Source organism: Megalops cyprinoides, chromosome 24 (genome assembly GCF_013368585.1).
Source record: "Megalops cyprinoides isolate fMegCyp1 chromosome 24, fMegCyp1.pri, whole genome shotgun sequence".
Taxonomy (NCBI): domain Eukaryota; kingdom Metazoa; phylum Chordata; class Actinopteri; order Elopiformes; family Megalopidae; genus Megalops; species Megalops cyprinoides.
Genome location: NC_050606.1, coordinates 4,724,568 through 4,737,984, shown reverse-complemented (window position 1 = coordinate 4,737,984; position 13,417 = coordinate 4,724,568). Strand labels below are relative to the sequence as shown.

General features: G+C 47.1%; 1 protein-coding gene across 1 annotated transcript in view; it reads left to right on the top strand.

Annotated features, from left to right (window-relative positions):
• Positions 1 to 13,417, top strand: part of LOC118771197 (receptor-type tyrosine-protein phosphatase N2-like) — a 151,644-nt gene that overhangs the window by 32,968 nt on the left and 105,259 nt on the right. The window contains exons 4-9 of the mRNA XM_036519106.1: positions 5,962 to 6,079; positions 6,685 to 6,832; positions 7,929 to 8,409; positions 8,986 to 9,213; positions 9,662 to 9,705; positions 10,637 to 11,034. Of these exons, the coding sequence (XP_036374999.1) occupies positions 5,962 to 6,079; positions 6,685 to 6,832; positions 7,929 to 8,409; positions 8,986 to 9,213; positions 9,662 to 9,705; positions 10,637 to 11,034 (1,417 nt within the window). The remainder of the gene's footprint in view (positions 1 to 5,961; positions 6,080 to 6,684; positions 6,833 to 7,928; positions 8,410 to 8,985; positions 9,214 to 9,661; positions 9,706 to 10,636; positions 11,035 to 13,417) is intronic.

Below are 13,417 nucleotides of genomic sequence, written 5' to 3'. Positions count from 1 at the left end.
CCCCACTGAGGCACTGCTGCTGTACCCTTGGGCAAGGTACTTACCCCAGAATTGTATCAGTAAATATCTAGCAGTTTAAATGGTTAACATAGAAAAACTGTAACCTATGTAAGTAGCTCTGGATAAGACTGTCTGCTTAATGACATTAATGTAGTGTAATGTGTTGGCTGTGTTGGCTCCTGGCACAAACACACAGATAGAGGCACACATGCACGCGCACACTCTACCTGAGTGATCGGAGACTGCTTTAATGGGATCGTGCCACCGCTGTGTCCACGGCAGCGAGGGCCAGGGAGGCGGGGGGTGAATTTAGCCCCCCGTTCTGACCCGGGGACGAGGCTGCGGCTGCTTGCAGACGCAGGGACAGACGCTCCGCCCGTCCCCTGCCCTCCCCGTCAGCTGAGCTAGCTTTCCTGCTGCACAATGAGGCTCTCGTCCATTTCGCACGGCCCCTCTGTGGTCTGCGGCAAGGCCGCTAAAGCTGATTGAAAAATACATCCTCCGTTATCAGCGCGCTGTTTTGCTGACTGGATCCTGCTTTTTTCCTCGGCTGGCAGCGCTCCCCGCGCCCCGGAGCCCTTTATCTCAGTGAAACATTGGCGTGAGGGAGTTTAACCTTTGAGGACCGATGCGTCCTCTGCCTGCGTCACATATTTCAGCTCTGCCCGGCAGAACGGGCAAGAGAACTGATGGTGTGCTAAGTTACGAATTGAGGGGCGGCATGAGGAAGCTTTTCAGCGCCTGTCGGCCTGTTGTAAACACGGCCTGCTCTTATTTGGAGTTTTTGGCTCATCTTAGCTCCATTGTTGGTGTCTCTGTGTCTTACTTTATTCTGCAGGTTCATGGTTGGTAGTGCAGTTGGGTTGTTGGCCTCAGACAGCTAGTCTAAAAGTGTGAAAGGGGTGAACAAGTTCTTAAGTACTGATTAGTAGTTGGGGTGGGCAGTGTTCGCCCAATCAGCACTCCTTGTGCTCGGTGTCTGAGTAACTTTCCAGCACCCTTCATCAGATGTAGGAATATTTCATCTTTTATCGGCTCAACAGATGTTACTAAAAATGGCAGGATATGGACATCTCTTTCTACAGCTGGATATTTACTTAGTAAATGCTTTATGTGTCATTTATTTTAGTAGATATTTACCACTTATCATTTATTTTTAGTTAAATAAGTTTCATTTCACTGCAGTCAAATGCTCTGTAATTGCTGTGCAGATTGAAAATATTACAGTAGGGGAGTTAAGGGGGAGTTAATTTTTGAATGATTATGGTAGAATGATATGGTAGATTTATAGATAGGGTAGGGTTAGGCATTGGCTTTAAAATGAGGGATAAGTGAAGTTGGGGGTCAGGATTAGACAGAAGGCAAGGCTTGGTCAAATGATATGTGCAATTATGTAACATCTTGTTCAATTAAATTCTAACAAGATGCGCATGTAGTGTAATTACTTTGTTAGTTACCAAATACTGCAGGTAGGATGTAATTACACAGGTAAATGTTAGTGTCAGGTATAACCAGTTTTTTTTTTTTTTTTTTTTTCTTTTTTCTGAGGAACAGTCATAGACAGAAAGAAAGACTGATTCATTGTGTATAATGCTCAGAGGGACATATTCCACATGTCATTCTGCAGAGCGCTTGGACTTTCATGAGCTGGAAATAAATATAAGGAGAACTGAGGGCATAACCTGGCATCAAGAAGCAGAAAGACAAAGATCTTACCTGGAGGCACAGCTATTCACAGTCTGAAATACTTTATTTCCTTTGACACAGAAAAGAAGAAAAGACAGAGAAAAGCTTAACAAGTTTATTTTGAGTTAATATTTTAGTGTTTTGGAGTTTTATGGTTCAACATTGAAGTGTCTTATTTTTTTCCTACGTGGGGAAAAATAATGCATCCCAATTTGAAAGTTTGAACCACACATGGCACACACAATGTTTGAATGTATGTCAAAATGGAACTCCTGTATTGTAATATATGTGAATCATTGCCAGTTTCATACATGCAGTTGGTATTTTTACACATTGTGGCACATTGTAGTAAATTTTGATATATATATATATATATATATATATATATAGACAAAACATTTTATCATTTTCTGATTCCATGAAATTTGAAATTACAATATTTCATCTCATACTTATATATTTGCCATGGGTTTTTGGATCATTTTAACAGATATTACTTTTCCTTTAGAGCTGAGAACGCAGAGTGTCATTACCACAGCAGAATGGCAGGTTTCCATTGGAGTGGGGGGGTCCCTGCTCTTCTGGTCCAAATATCAAACATGCCCATTATTGCCAGATCGACCATTCCAAGTCATACCCCTTTTTGAATTGATCCTGTACCTGCGGGAGTATTTATGCTTGGCCCTCTCCTGGAGTGTAAAAGTGGTTTTGTTTCCCCCCTTGTCTTTTTTGTAGGGAGAGGAGGGAAGCCATCCGTTATGTGCACTGGTACAGCGGCAGTGAGCTCCAGCTGATACATTCCTGTTCTTGTCTAAAAATACCCCCTGGCCTCATGTTTAATGCATCACCATTCATAAGGCATATAGTATTTGTGGAGCTGGTGGGGACGGAGGTGTGAGTGGGGCACAGACTGGCAGCGGGGCTCCACAGCTGAATAACGGGCTGTTTGGATGGGTAGTAGCCGTCTCCTCGTCGCTCCTGTCAGGCTCGGCGAGAGGACGCGGCCGATGCTGGCGGCGCGGCGGTCGTCTCTGTAAAAGGAAAATCGTGGAGGGGTGGAGGCTGTGGCACAGCGTGGCGGTGACAGATCCGGCACAGACGGCCGCACCATCAGTGCTTTCCTCTGCCCGCCTCAGGTTCGGCGCAAAACACCTGTTGCTCAGCAGACGCCATTTTGTAAAGCATACTGAGTAGTTTGCCTTACAGCTTCCGTGATGTACACATATTTGGAGAGTTATATTAAACGTACATTGTCCGGAAAAATTCAAGATGCATCCGAAAACTGACCTCAGGGAGGGTGTTTGGCTGGACGTTTGAAGCACATGCTACAGAAAATCTGTGTTCTAGTTCTAGAATCTAGTTCTTAGGCAGATGCGTGACTTTCTTTTACAATCAGCCTGTTAATCTCCCATAAACTTAGCCCAAGTTTTACTTTCACAACTCCAGGTGCCTTTCAAGGCATGAGCAACCTGCACCATGCGAAGAGCACTTTGTGACAGGTTGACTGTAAAAAGTGTTAGCAGCGTTAGCAGCCACAACACCAGCCACCATAAAACACAAACTGTCTTTCAGAGTTCAGAGAAATGATTTCATGATGGATTCTGATAACATTAAAAAAAAAAACCCTGCAGTATGTCTTTATCTATGTAGAAGCATAGAAGTTGTCCGTCAGAAGCTAAGAAGAAAATCGAAGCTCTTTATTTTATTTCCGACCCTCATAAAATGTCCATTCGCACACCGCTGCCTGGTGCACTTCACCCCGTGTGTCTGATGTGGTACTGGAACATGAGGAAGGAAACTAGTTGGAAAGCATTTAGCTGCCTTTTACAGAAGCTGGTGTTAAAAGTCTGCAAGTAGCTGAGGAGAAGTGTTGCTGGTGCTGTTGAGTTTCAGACCACAGTCAAGTCCACAGTGATTTCGTCTGTCACTTATATGCACGTCAGAATGCTAACTGTGAAAAAGTTTCATCAGTGCGCCTCTTGGCTTCAGGTCTTCAGAGAATAAAGAAACAGCAGTGACTCAGGACTCAGGTGAAGGTCAACTGAAATTTTAACTGCTTTTACAGACAGTAGGAGCAAGATTTTTCTGTCTTCGATGGCTTTGCAATTCACAGAGCGAGTGTAGAAGGTGCTGAAATGTCAGAGGGGGTGTTAACGTCACAAACCTGCTGTGGTCTTCTTTAGTAAAGGCTATACTTTAGAAGTGGAACCGTTGCTTGACAGAGTGCTTGTACTGCATAATGCATTAAAATAAAAGCTTGATCAACTCAATTAGGTAGGCTGAAAGACATTTCTGCTTGTTCTTTTTTAATTCTGGTTGCATTTAACAGTAATAGGAGGACAAAACTTCATGGATGAGTATCTGCACTTCACTCCAGGAGGAAGTGACACCACACAAGATTGGATCTGTGACTCAGCCTCCCAGAAAGGCCTCTCTGCTTTCAAGGCCTGAGGGCTAATGGAAGACTACTAATTAAGAGACGTTTTACAAGAGACATCCTCCTTTTTGTAATAAGGCAGACCTCTGAATACAGCTGTTAATGGTGCCCTTTAGAGATTTAGAGGAGTATCAGCATGATATCAAGTAGTGACGTCAGTAAAATCAGTGACCTGGTTGGCAGCGAGGATCTCAGTCATGTATAACGAACGCACAGACCAGAGCCTGTGACAGTCTCTGCTTCTGAAAGAAGCGTTTTTTTTTCTCCTGGTGAGGGTCTGTTTCCCTTCTGCGGTGCAGAAACGTGGGGGGCTCTCTGAATATCTTGGCGGGGGTCATGGTTAATCAAACCCCTGTGTCACACGCGGTCCGCTCGCGAGACAATTGCGCCTTTCACCGCCGACGATCCCATTAACGTGGCAATTAACTGCGCCCATTTTGCGTCCAGTCCCTCAGAGAGCGACCTCTTCCTCCCCCCGTCAGACGGGATCTGCTCTCCGGGTGATGTATCGCCGTACAGTCGCCCCGCCCGCTACCCATCATGCCTCTGGTTAATCTGTTTGGCCGGTGTCCTAACCCGCGGCCTCTTACCTTCTGTGCTCCGTTCAATGGCATCGTGGGACGCGTTTCTCAGAGACCTGCATAGCTCCGTTCTTTCATCTGGTCTCCATGAAAACAAATTAGCATACCTCAGTGTAAGGATGAAAAATGAGTCCAATGAGGTCATACAGAGATTATTTCTGTTTGGTGTATATGGCCCTGACAGAAGGTGTTTAATGTTTGCATATAGGAAGGGTTAGGAGACTTGTTTTGAAGCGGGAAAGCATTTCAGATAGGCAATATCTTTTAAACCATCACAGAATAGAGCATTACATTTGAAAAATATTGTTACATTATGACTATCACCTGCTACCCACTAACATTCCAACAGTATTTCTGCAGTGTTCTATTGAGTGTTACGATTATCTGTTGTGTCTTGGTCGGACTGTCTGCTGAACGACTGTGCCTGCTTTTCCCCTGTGGAATGAATCCTGGTGTGTTTTTGCGGCTGTACTTCTGGCTCTCTCCGGTGCTTTTTTTCCCCCAGGTGTGACATCACTGCACCACCTCTGTCAAAATTGCTGTGGAGAAACATTTTCACAATAAACAGAAACTGCAGCGCTTTCAGCCTCGCAGTGAACACTTCAGCACGGCTTATCAACCTGCCGGGAAAATAACCAGTAGCCAGAGACGTCTGACTGTGCACCCCAATTAGTGTTAGAGGGAGACTACCTTAAATGACCATGGCTACCTGCTGAATATTTTGTTTAAGGAACAATGTACGGTTATGCTGTTGCCCAGGTAATACTTGAGCTGGTATCTTGAGATCAGAATGCTTTAGCCAAGACCTGTTCCTGTGATTTTCCAGACTGATTTTTGGGCCATGTATCACAGAAGTTGCATTTCTATGAAATTGCATTTTCTCATTAACAATTATCAATGCATTTGCTGCATGCTACATACACGTTATTGGCATTAAAATGACCTTTTATGGATATCATCACTTTTCGGGGATGTATATATTATTTTCAGTGTATTATTGTTTTACCAAACATATTCATAATATGGATCCATAATACTTAATACTTACTACTCGTCATTACTATTTGTATAGGGCAGATCTAAATTTCAGTGCATTTGTTCCATATAGCCTTTTATATGATAATACAAGACCAATAACTGTGTTAACAGAATATGAGACGGAGATATGAGATGTGTGTTGTCTCCAAGTGTGATGAGATAGGTTTGGCTGTGTCCGTGGCGATGTTGGGTGCAATGTGGCGGTTTCTTCATATGCAGGTTTGACTTGGGAAGATGACATCACCCAGCAGGCAATTTCCAAGGAGTTGTCCAAGCTGCGGAAGGTTTCCTACAGACGGCCAGAGAGCGGCGTGGTGGACGTCAGCGGCCTGTCCCGGTCAGTGCGGCACCGCACGCCTTCCTGCGGTCTCTCACACCTGTGCTGATAACGGTGGCACAGTTTGCTGAAAAGAGGCACACGCTAAACCAGGAATAGCACAGATAAAAAAAAAAAATAATAAAACATGCAAAAGATAAATTTATCAGACTTCCTCAGGGTACTGAGCGTATGTAACATTCAAAAACCAAATGATAAAGCAGGACAAAACTGCTTTAAATTCGCTATTACAGAAGTGTCCACGGGGTTTGTCTTTTTTGAGCATCGTGCAGTGGCGTTCTGTGTGAAAGCACAGAGGGGTGGCAGACTTCTGCAGTACTGTGGTTGAATGCAGGCTTAGCATTTGCCGCTGACAGTTACGTAAGCAAAAACGTTTTATGTTTTCTTTGATTATAGACACTGCTCTGTAAAGCAGTCCATCATAATCAGACTGCAAAACGGATGTGATTGCACTGTAGATGATGATAACATGCCTTGGAGTCATGGCGACCCTGAGGACAGTGGAGACAGAGTCTGTTATGTGAACACATGCTCTACTGAGGCTGCCGGCTGGGGTTCTGGCGGGTTTGGGTTTTTTAAAACACGGCCTCCTCTTACCGCGGCAGGGTGTCGGGCCCGAGCGGGGACGGAGCCAGGAAGCTGAAGCCGGAGGAGGCAGAGCTGGGAAGGTCCCTGCAAAAGTACCTGCAGCGTGTCGGCCTCCTCCCCCAGTCCTCCGGCCCCAGGCCCAAGGGCGAGAGGCCCCTGAGGAAGGTAAGCGAGCCCCAGGCTTAGCCTGTCCTACCAGGCCTGTAATGTTCCCCCTCCACCCCCCGATAAACACCAGAGGAAGACCTGTCTCTGCAGGGCAGGGGGGGTGGGGGAGGCGCTCCAGGACCCAGCAGCTGGCTCGATCTGCGCCCTTTGATTTGATTCTAACCCTGCGGTGCACCGATATCACCCCCCCGTAGAGGGAGTGGTCATTTTTCATACCCCGCCCCGTTCTCCCGCTCGGTGTGACGCCCGGGCGGCTCAATGGGACGGGGCCTTTAGGAGCCCCGTTTCCTGATGCGGTATCATCAGGGAGATAATGCGGCCGGCGGTTCAGGAGTTCAGAGCTCTCATTAATAACCGCCGCAGAAGCCGTTTTGTTTCGCCCGGCTCAGAGGATAGTAAACATGGAGGATGTGAATGGACAGGGGTCCCCCCCCTGCCGAGAGGATGGCATTGACACGGCAAGGCGGGGAGAATCCTCTTTTCTTCCCCGGCTCGGGGGGGGGGTGGGAGGGGTGATAAGGGTTCGAAGGATGAGCAGAGGGGAAGTTGCGAAGCTGAATGCTTCATTTGTTACCCTGACTGTGGGGTGTCACTCATATGCAGAGAGACTATTGACTTAAGAAGAATAAGTCGTCGGGTTGTGTGAACGTGTATTATGCATACGTACAGCAATTACACTTCAGCTGTTGGGAAGGGCGCGGAACCCCACCAGACCACCTCATTTGGTGGCATATGCACTGTGTTGGTACCAGTGTCTCATAACTGTAATCATAGCTGTAATCTGTAATCATCATCATCTCTGATTTTTGGGTGCATGACCGACTGACGATTGTAACATGTGCACATTTTTATCCCATTACAGGTTTAGAAACATAAAATAATATTTAATATTAGCATGTATTGTTAGGTGTTAAAACTAACAAAAAACATGTTTTCAGCGTGAGTATTTTTTTGTGATGAAGGTGATGAGCATCATTTCGAAATGTACATTTCCAGTGACCTTGCCCTGTTAAAACTAAGCCACCCCCTTGCGTGGAACACCCTCATTTACATTCAGTGTAAGGGACTCAGATAAGTGTCTGTCGCTTCTCAGAATGAGGGCCTGCTGTCGGGGCGCCTGACGGATTACTATCAGCCAAAATCCCTGGGAAAGGGGAAGTCCGTACCCCCCGTTTTCACTCCGGCGTCCTCCTTCGAGCCCCCGTACCCCGACGCGGCCCCAGCGGGTCAGTCTTTCGGGCCGTACGGGGCTGAGAGACCCCCCTCGGCGGTGAGCTTCCCCGGCACTCGGTCCGGCAGCAGCCAGCTCCTGGTGGCGGCCCTGCAGCGGTACCTGGCCAGAGAGCTGGCGGCTGAGCGTGCGGGAGCGGAGCAGTCTGGGAAGATGTACGGAGCCCGACTGCGCCCGTACCTGAGCAAGGCAGAGAGCGTGAGCCCCAAAGACGGCCTCCAGGGGTACAGCGGCAGGGTGATCGGCGAGGACACCAAAGCTCAGAGGCCCGGCAGCGACCGTCTACTTTTCAAAGCTGGGTCCGGCTCTCCTGCAGCGAAGAACCCCCTGACATCGGTGGATGGTAGGAGCACTCCTTCACACATACACACACACACACACACGTACACACACACTCGCATGCAAACGCACACGAACACACACACACACACACACACACACACACACATACACTAACACTTGCATGCGCACATGCTCACGCACACACACCCTAACCCTACCCCTAACACACACGCATACACACACACGCACACCCTAACCCTAACAAACAAATGTACACACACTGGCATGTACCCATTCTCACACACGCCCACGCACACACACTCACGCTGGTTTAATACCATTTGTAGTTTAATACACTGGTTTTATCTGTTGAATGCCAGTACATAATTTGTATGATAAAGCGTCTAAAAGCGGACAGTTCCAATCCATTACCTTTCAAGATCTTACTGTTACCAGAGAAACTTTCATTTTCTAGAGGGCTCTACGTGACCCAATGACGCATCATACTTTAAAAACAGTGAGATCCGAAGTGTGTACTTGGTTCAATGCGCCCCTGTAGTCCTGCTTTGTAAGGGGTGTGGGAGCAGAGCGTGTGCCAGGTGACTGAGAGCGCGTGGTGCGTGTTCGGCCCTCTCAGAGACCTTCATCCAGACCGTGCTGAAGCAGCTGGGCAAACACAACGTCAACGTGGACGCTCTGAGCGGCGAGGAGCTGGACCAGCTGGCCGACGTCATCGCCGACGCCCTGCAGGTGGTGGACGAGGGGGCGGGCGCCAGGGCGGGAGGCCAGAGAGACATGAAGAGAGTGCCCCCGCCCGCCGCCCAGCTCGACCAGCAGGAGGCGCCAGAGGACAGCCTGCTCCAAGGTACCGTACCTGCACGGAGGACTCGCAAATAACCCGGGGAGCTGGGTCTTCACTCGGGCGGTGTGCATTGTAAGGCTGAATGGAGGTGTCCATGAGCTTTCTATAGATGTGCTCTTCAGTAACATGCAGGAACATAAGATGATAATGGACAACAAACAGGATGTGAAGCTCAGCTAGACTCGTCGTTATTCCAAAACGTAATCCTGGGGCATAGTCGAGCCCCCATCCCTGCCAGACCGGCACTCAGCGGGGAGAAGAGGGTTTTATGAATTTTACAGTTTGTCGGTGATCACTGACGTTGCGTCTTTACCCATAAGTCTTCATTCCCACGGTGGTGATGAGCACTTGCATGTAACAGCACTACTGTCTTTTTTAAGCATATGTATAATCAGAGGGTTTGTGTTTTTTTTTTTAAAGAATAAACACCGTTATTCTCTTTTTTTGACAGAACAACAAATGGAAGGAGAAGAAAAGCCAAACTCCAGTGACAAGGTGCTGTAATGCGTTTTAACGGAAACCTTTTTTTTTATAAAGATCAAGTGAATGTCAAAGAGAACTCAGGCATTATGAGTGCAGGTATATTACTGTTCTGTGAATTGAAATTTAACAGACTAGCTGGTTTTAATGGCACTTAATAGCAAAGCTGGTTTCAAGGGTGGGAGCGTTAAAATGTCAAAATACAACCATTAGTTTCTCATTATAACTTCTCATGATGTAATTATATGCATTTATCTATGATTATTGCTTTGCCGTTCCATCTCCTCTGAAGAATCCGAGCTCGAAAATTGCCCCTGAGCTGAGGATGTTGAGGGCACCCGTAGTCTGAGACTTAATGAAGAAACTATGGATGCAGAGAAAAATTAGGAACTTGCCAACATTCAGTTAATCCATTTCTGATGTTAAGGATTTTTCGATCAATCTTGAACAGTAAAAGCCGAGGCCGCTAATTAAAACACAATTCACTTAAAGCGTAGTGCACACCATCTCGTCTTTGTTGTTGTAATTGTAGTTTTCTCTGGCAAGAGAGCACATTGAAAATGTTCGTACCCCTTACATACTTAAAAAAAAAATGATGTTTGCCTTTTTCCCCCAACGTACAAGCCACCAGTTCTTCAATTCTTGCATTGCAACATCATTGTCACGAATTGGTGGCTCACGCAAGAATGTGTTCACTTCAGTGGTCAGTGAGGCTGCAGTGGTCAAGTACATTTCACTTGTAGTTTTGTGTATTCACTTTAAGTGCTTACTGGATAAAAAAAGGTTTTATTGTCATGTAAGTATTTGTGCTTTGCAATGAAAAAAGTAAAAGTTAAATTTAAATGAAAACATTAGGTCTTCTTTAAAGTAAAGAGGCTAAACTAGAGAGACTCTCCGCGTTCTCAGCCCTGACTGAGGCCTTACAGTGTGAGTATTTTGCATGCAGGATGCGGGCCTGGTTGGCAAGCTGCTGGAGTACCTGGATAAGAACTCGTTCAGCGACGCCGCTGTCCCGGACGCCCCGGCGGAGGAGGAGAAGGGCAGGCTGACGGGAGCGGTGGGGGTGGAGAACGTGAGGAGCAGAACCTCCCGGAAGGACCTGGCGGTGCAGAAGAAGGAGGCGGCGGAGGCGGAGTCCGGCGAGGGGGGCGGGGAGAGGGAGCGGGGGATCCCCGCGGCCGCGGTCGCCGCCCTCGCCGCCGCCCCGCTGCCGGCCGCCGCCCTCGTGCTTGCCGAGCCGCAGAAGAAGGACATGCGCGTGGAGGAGGAGCTGCAGCTGGACGTGCAGGCCGTCTCCGCCACCGAGAGGGAGGGCGACTACGGCTACATCATCACCGACGCGGAGTGAGTGCCTCGCAGACGCGCCTCGCGAAGTACACGCCTCACGCCGGCCCACGCACCCACGCCCACACACTCCCACCCACGCCCACACACTCCCACCCACACACTCCCACCCACGCCCGCACGCACCCGCATCCTTTATCAACATTTCATCCAGCAAAAAAGATGTTAGACCTATGATTTTCTATAATATTATCATTATTATTATTAATATGTGGTAGTAAGGATTATGATGACGGTGATAACAGTAACAACAATAACATATAATAATATTGTGCTACTGCTGCTACTGCAAATGATAATAGAGTTGTAAGCATTTCAGTGATAGTGCTTAGCGCAGCCATTCAGAGACAGCTTAATCGACAGCATTTAGCCTGTAGTGGCTCATAATCCCTCTGTAATGTTATCGTGGATGGTGTCAGCTTACTGTCCTTCGGCTGCGAGGGCGGAGACAGGAGCGGCTCGGGTGCGCCCGCTTACCTCATCTTTCTGTCGTTTTAGGGGAGCCTTGCATTCACGTGCGACTTCCAGAGAAAGAGAGCAGAGTATATGCAGTACAGATGCATGTAAGATGGTGTATACAGGACGCAGCTGATCGCACCCCTGTGTGTGTGTGCTGCCCCCCACACTGTGCTGTGATAACCAGTGTATACACACTCCCAAAAATGACAATTCGGAAGTTATGAATTTCAGAACTATAAGAGGTCTTGCTGTTGAGGAGGGTATAGAGGTACAGATCTTTGACTTGGAGTGTGAGGGCTCACACCTTGCTGTAAGTTGGTTGTTGACCCTCCTTTGGACATCAGACACTGGAATATAAAAAAGGATATTGGGTGGAGGGGGGATGCCATGAACAGCTGACATGAGGAAGGAAGGAAGATGTGAGTGGGTTTTTGTGCTTGAGGATGGGACGGGTTTGTTGATTGCGTAGTGCCTGTCAAAAAAATTCTTCTCCTGAATCTTTGTTTGGAACTTTAGTAAAGACACAGAAGGGCAATAAAGTCTCATACATAAGTGTGATGGGAGTTACCCCGTGTTAAAGGGAGAGCTGTCACCGCCTGGTAGGTTAACACCAGCGCTTTGAAACGAATGGGCGCCATCGTGTCTAGAGAAGGAGGATCATGGAGAGAGAGGCGTAGGAGCATTCAGAGGAGCTGGGAGGGCCGGGGAGTGATTGCATGGCCTCCGCCTTGGCCTGCTCTGAATCACTGTGCTTATCTGCCATGTTCTGTGTGAGGCAGCATGAGACAGACAGCTACCTCAACGCAGTTTGCTGGAGGGAAGTCTTTGATTTGCCCACACAAGAATCGAGGGTTTTCTTAACCAAACACGGGTCTATATTTAAGATGGAATAGTTGATTATATATATTTTAACTATGGTTTGCATTGTTTTTATGACGTACGCCGTGCTCAGCCTGTGTTAATGTGCCCTGCAGTAGTCTGTATGAGTGTGTGTTTTTGACTGTGGGGATTCTGTAATGGGTTGCCCTGGGAGAGCAGTGATGTGCAAGTGTGTACATGTTTAGTGAGTCTTCAATCAGAGCTCTATCCATATACTGTGCTGCATACTGGATGGGTATCTCAGCCAGAACAGACACATGTTTTTAACCTTTCGTGGCAAAGACAGCTTTTGTTTCTACTGTCTGTGCTTCCGGTTGGGATCGTTTACTGTGGGATTGATTGGTTGCTGACATCTGAATGTAACAAGAGGAAGCCAGACATTCCCTGCATAGTTTAGCTGGAGCTGGCTGTGTAAACTGAAAATTTCAGGAGGATGGCTTACTGACAGCATCTGTAAGTGAATCTGAATAAGAATCTGTCGTGTTTATTCACACAAAAGTGCACATATATATTAACCTGCCAGTGATACAAGAGTCTTACTGAGCTTAACTTGGAACTTGGAACTTGGAAAATTAGGTAGAACCCTGACAAATGTGTCAAATTGGATTTAAATAGCTATTTTATTATATATTTATGTTCAAAGACAAATATTTACACTCCTGTGTGTGTAACAGAACGGTGACAAAACATCCTTGTTTTTGAAAAAGAAGAGATTATACAATAATATGCATGACAGTCATGACGGTGTGGCTGCGCGTAATTTGAAGTTATTGCACCGGCGTGATTTGCATAAATATAGTCAAAGTTTTCGATGCAATTGGTACCACAGTTGTAAATACATTTAATGTGTGAAGGGTCTGTAATTTACGCTCCTTTTGGAAACGTGTGACGTGTTGGTGGGTAGCAGGTGACGCTGACGTTGTGTGTCAGGGATACTGTGCATTTCTGGTGCTTCAGCCCAGGGTGCAGTCACTCTGTGAGGTTCTGGGTGCCTTTAGAAGGCTCAGGTTGCACCTCCTCTGTGAGGTTCTGAGTGTCTTTAAAA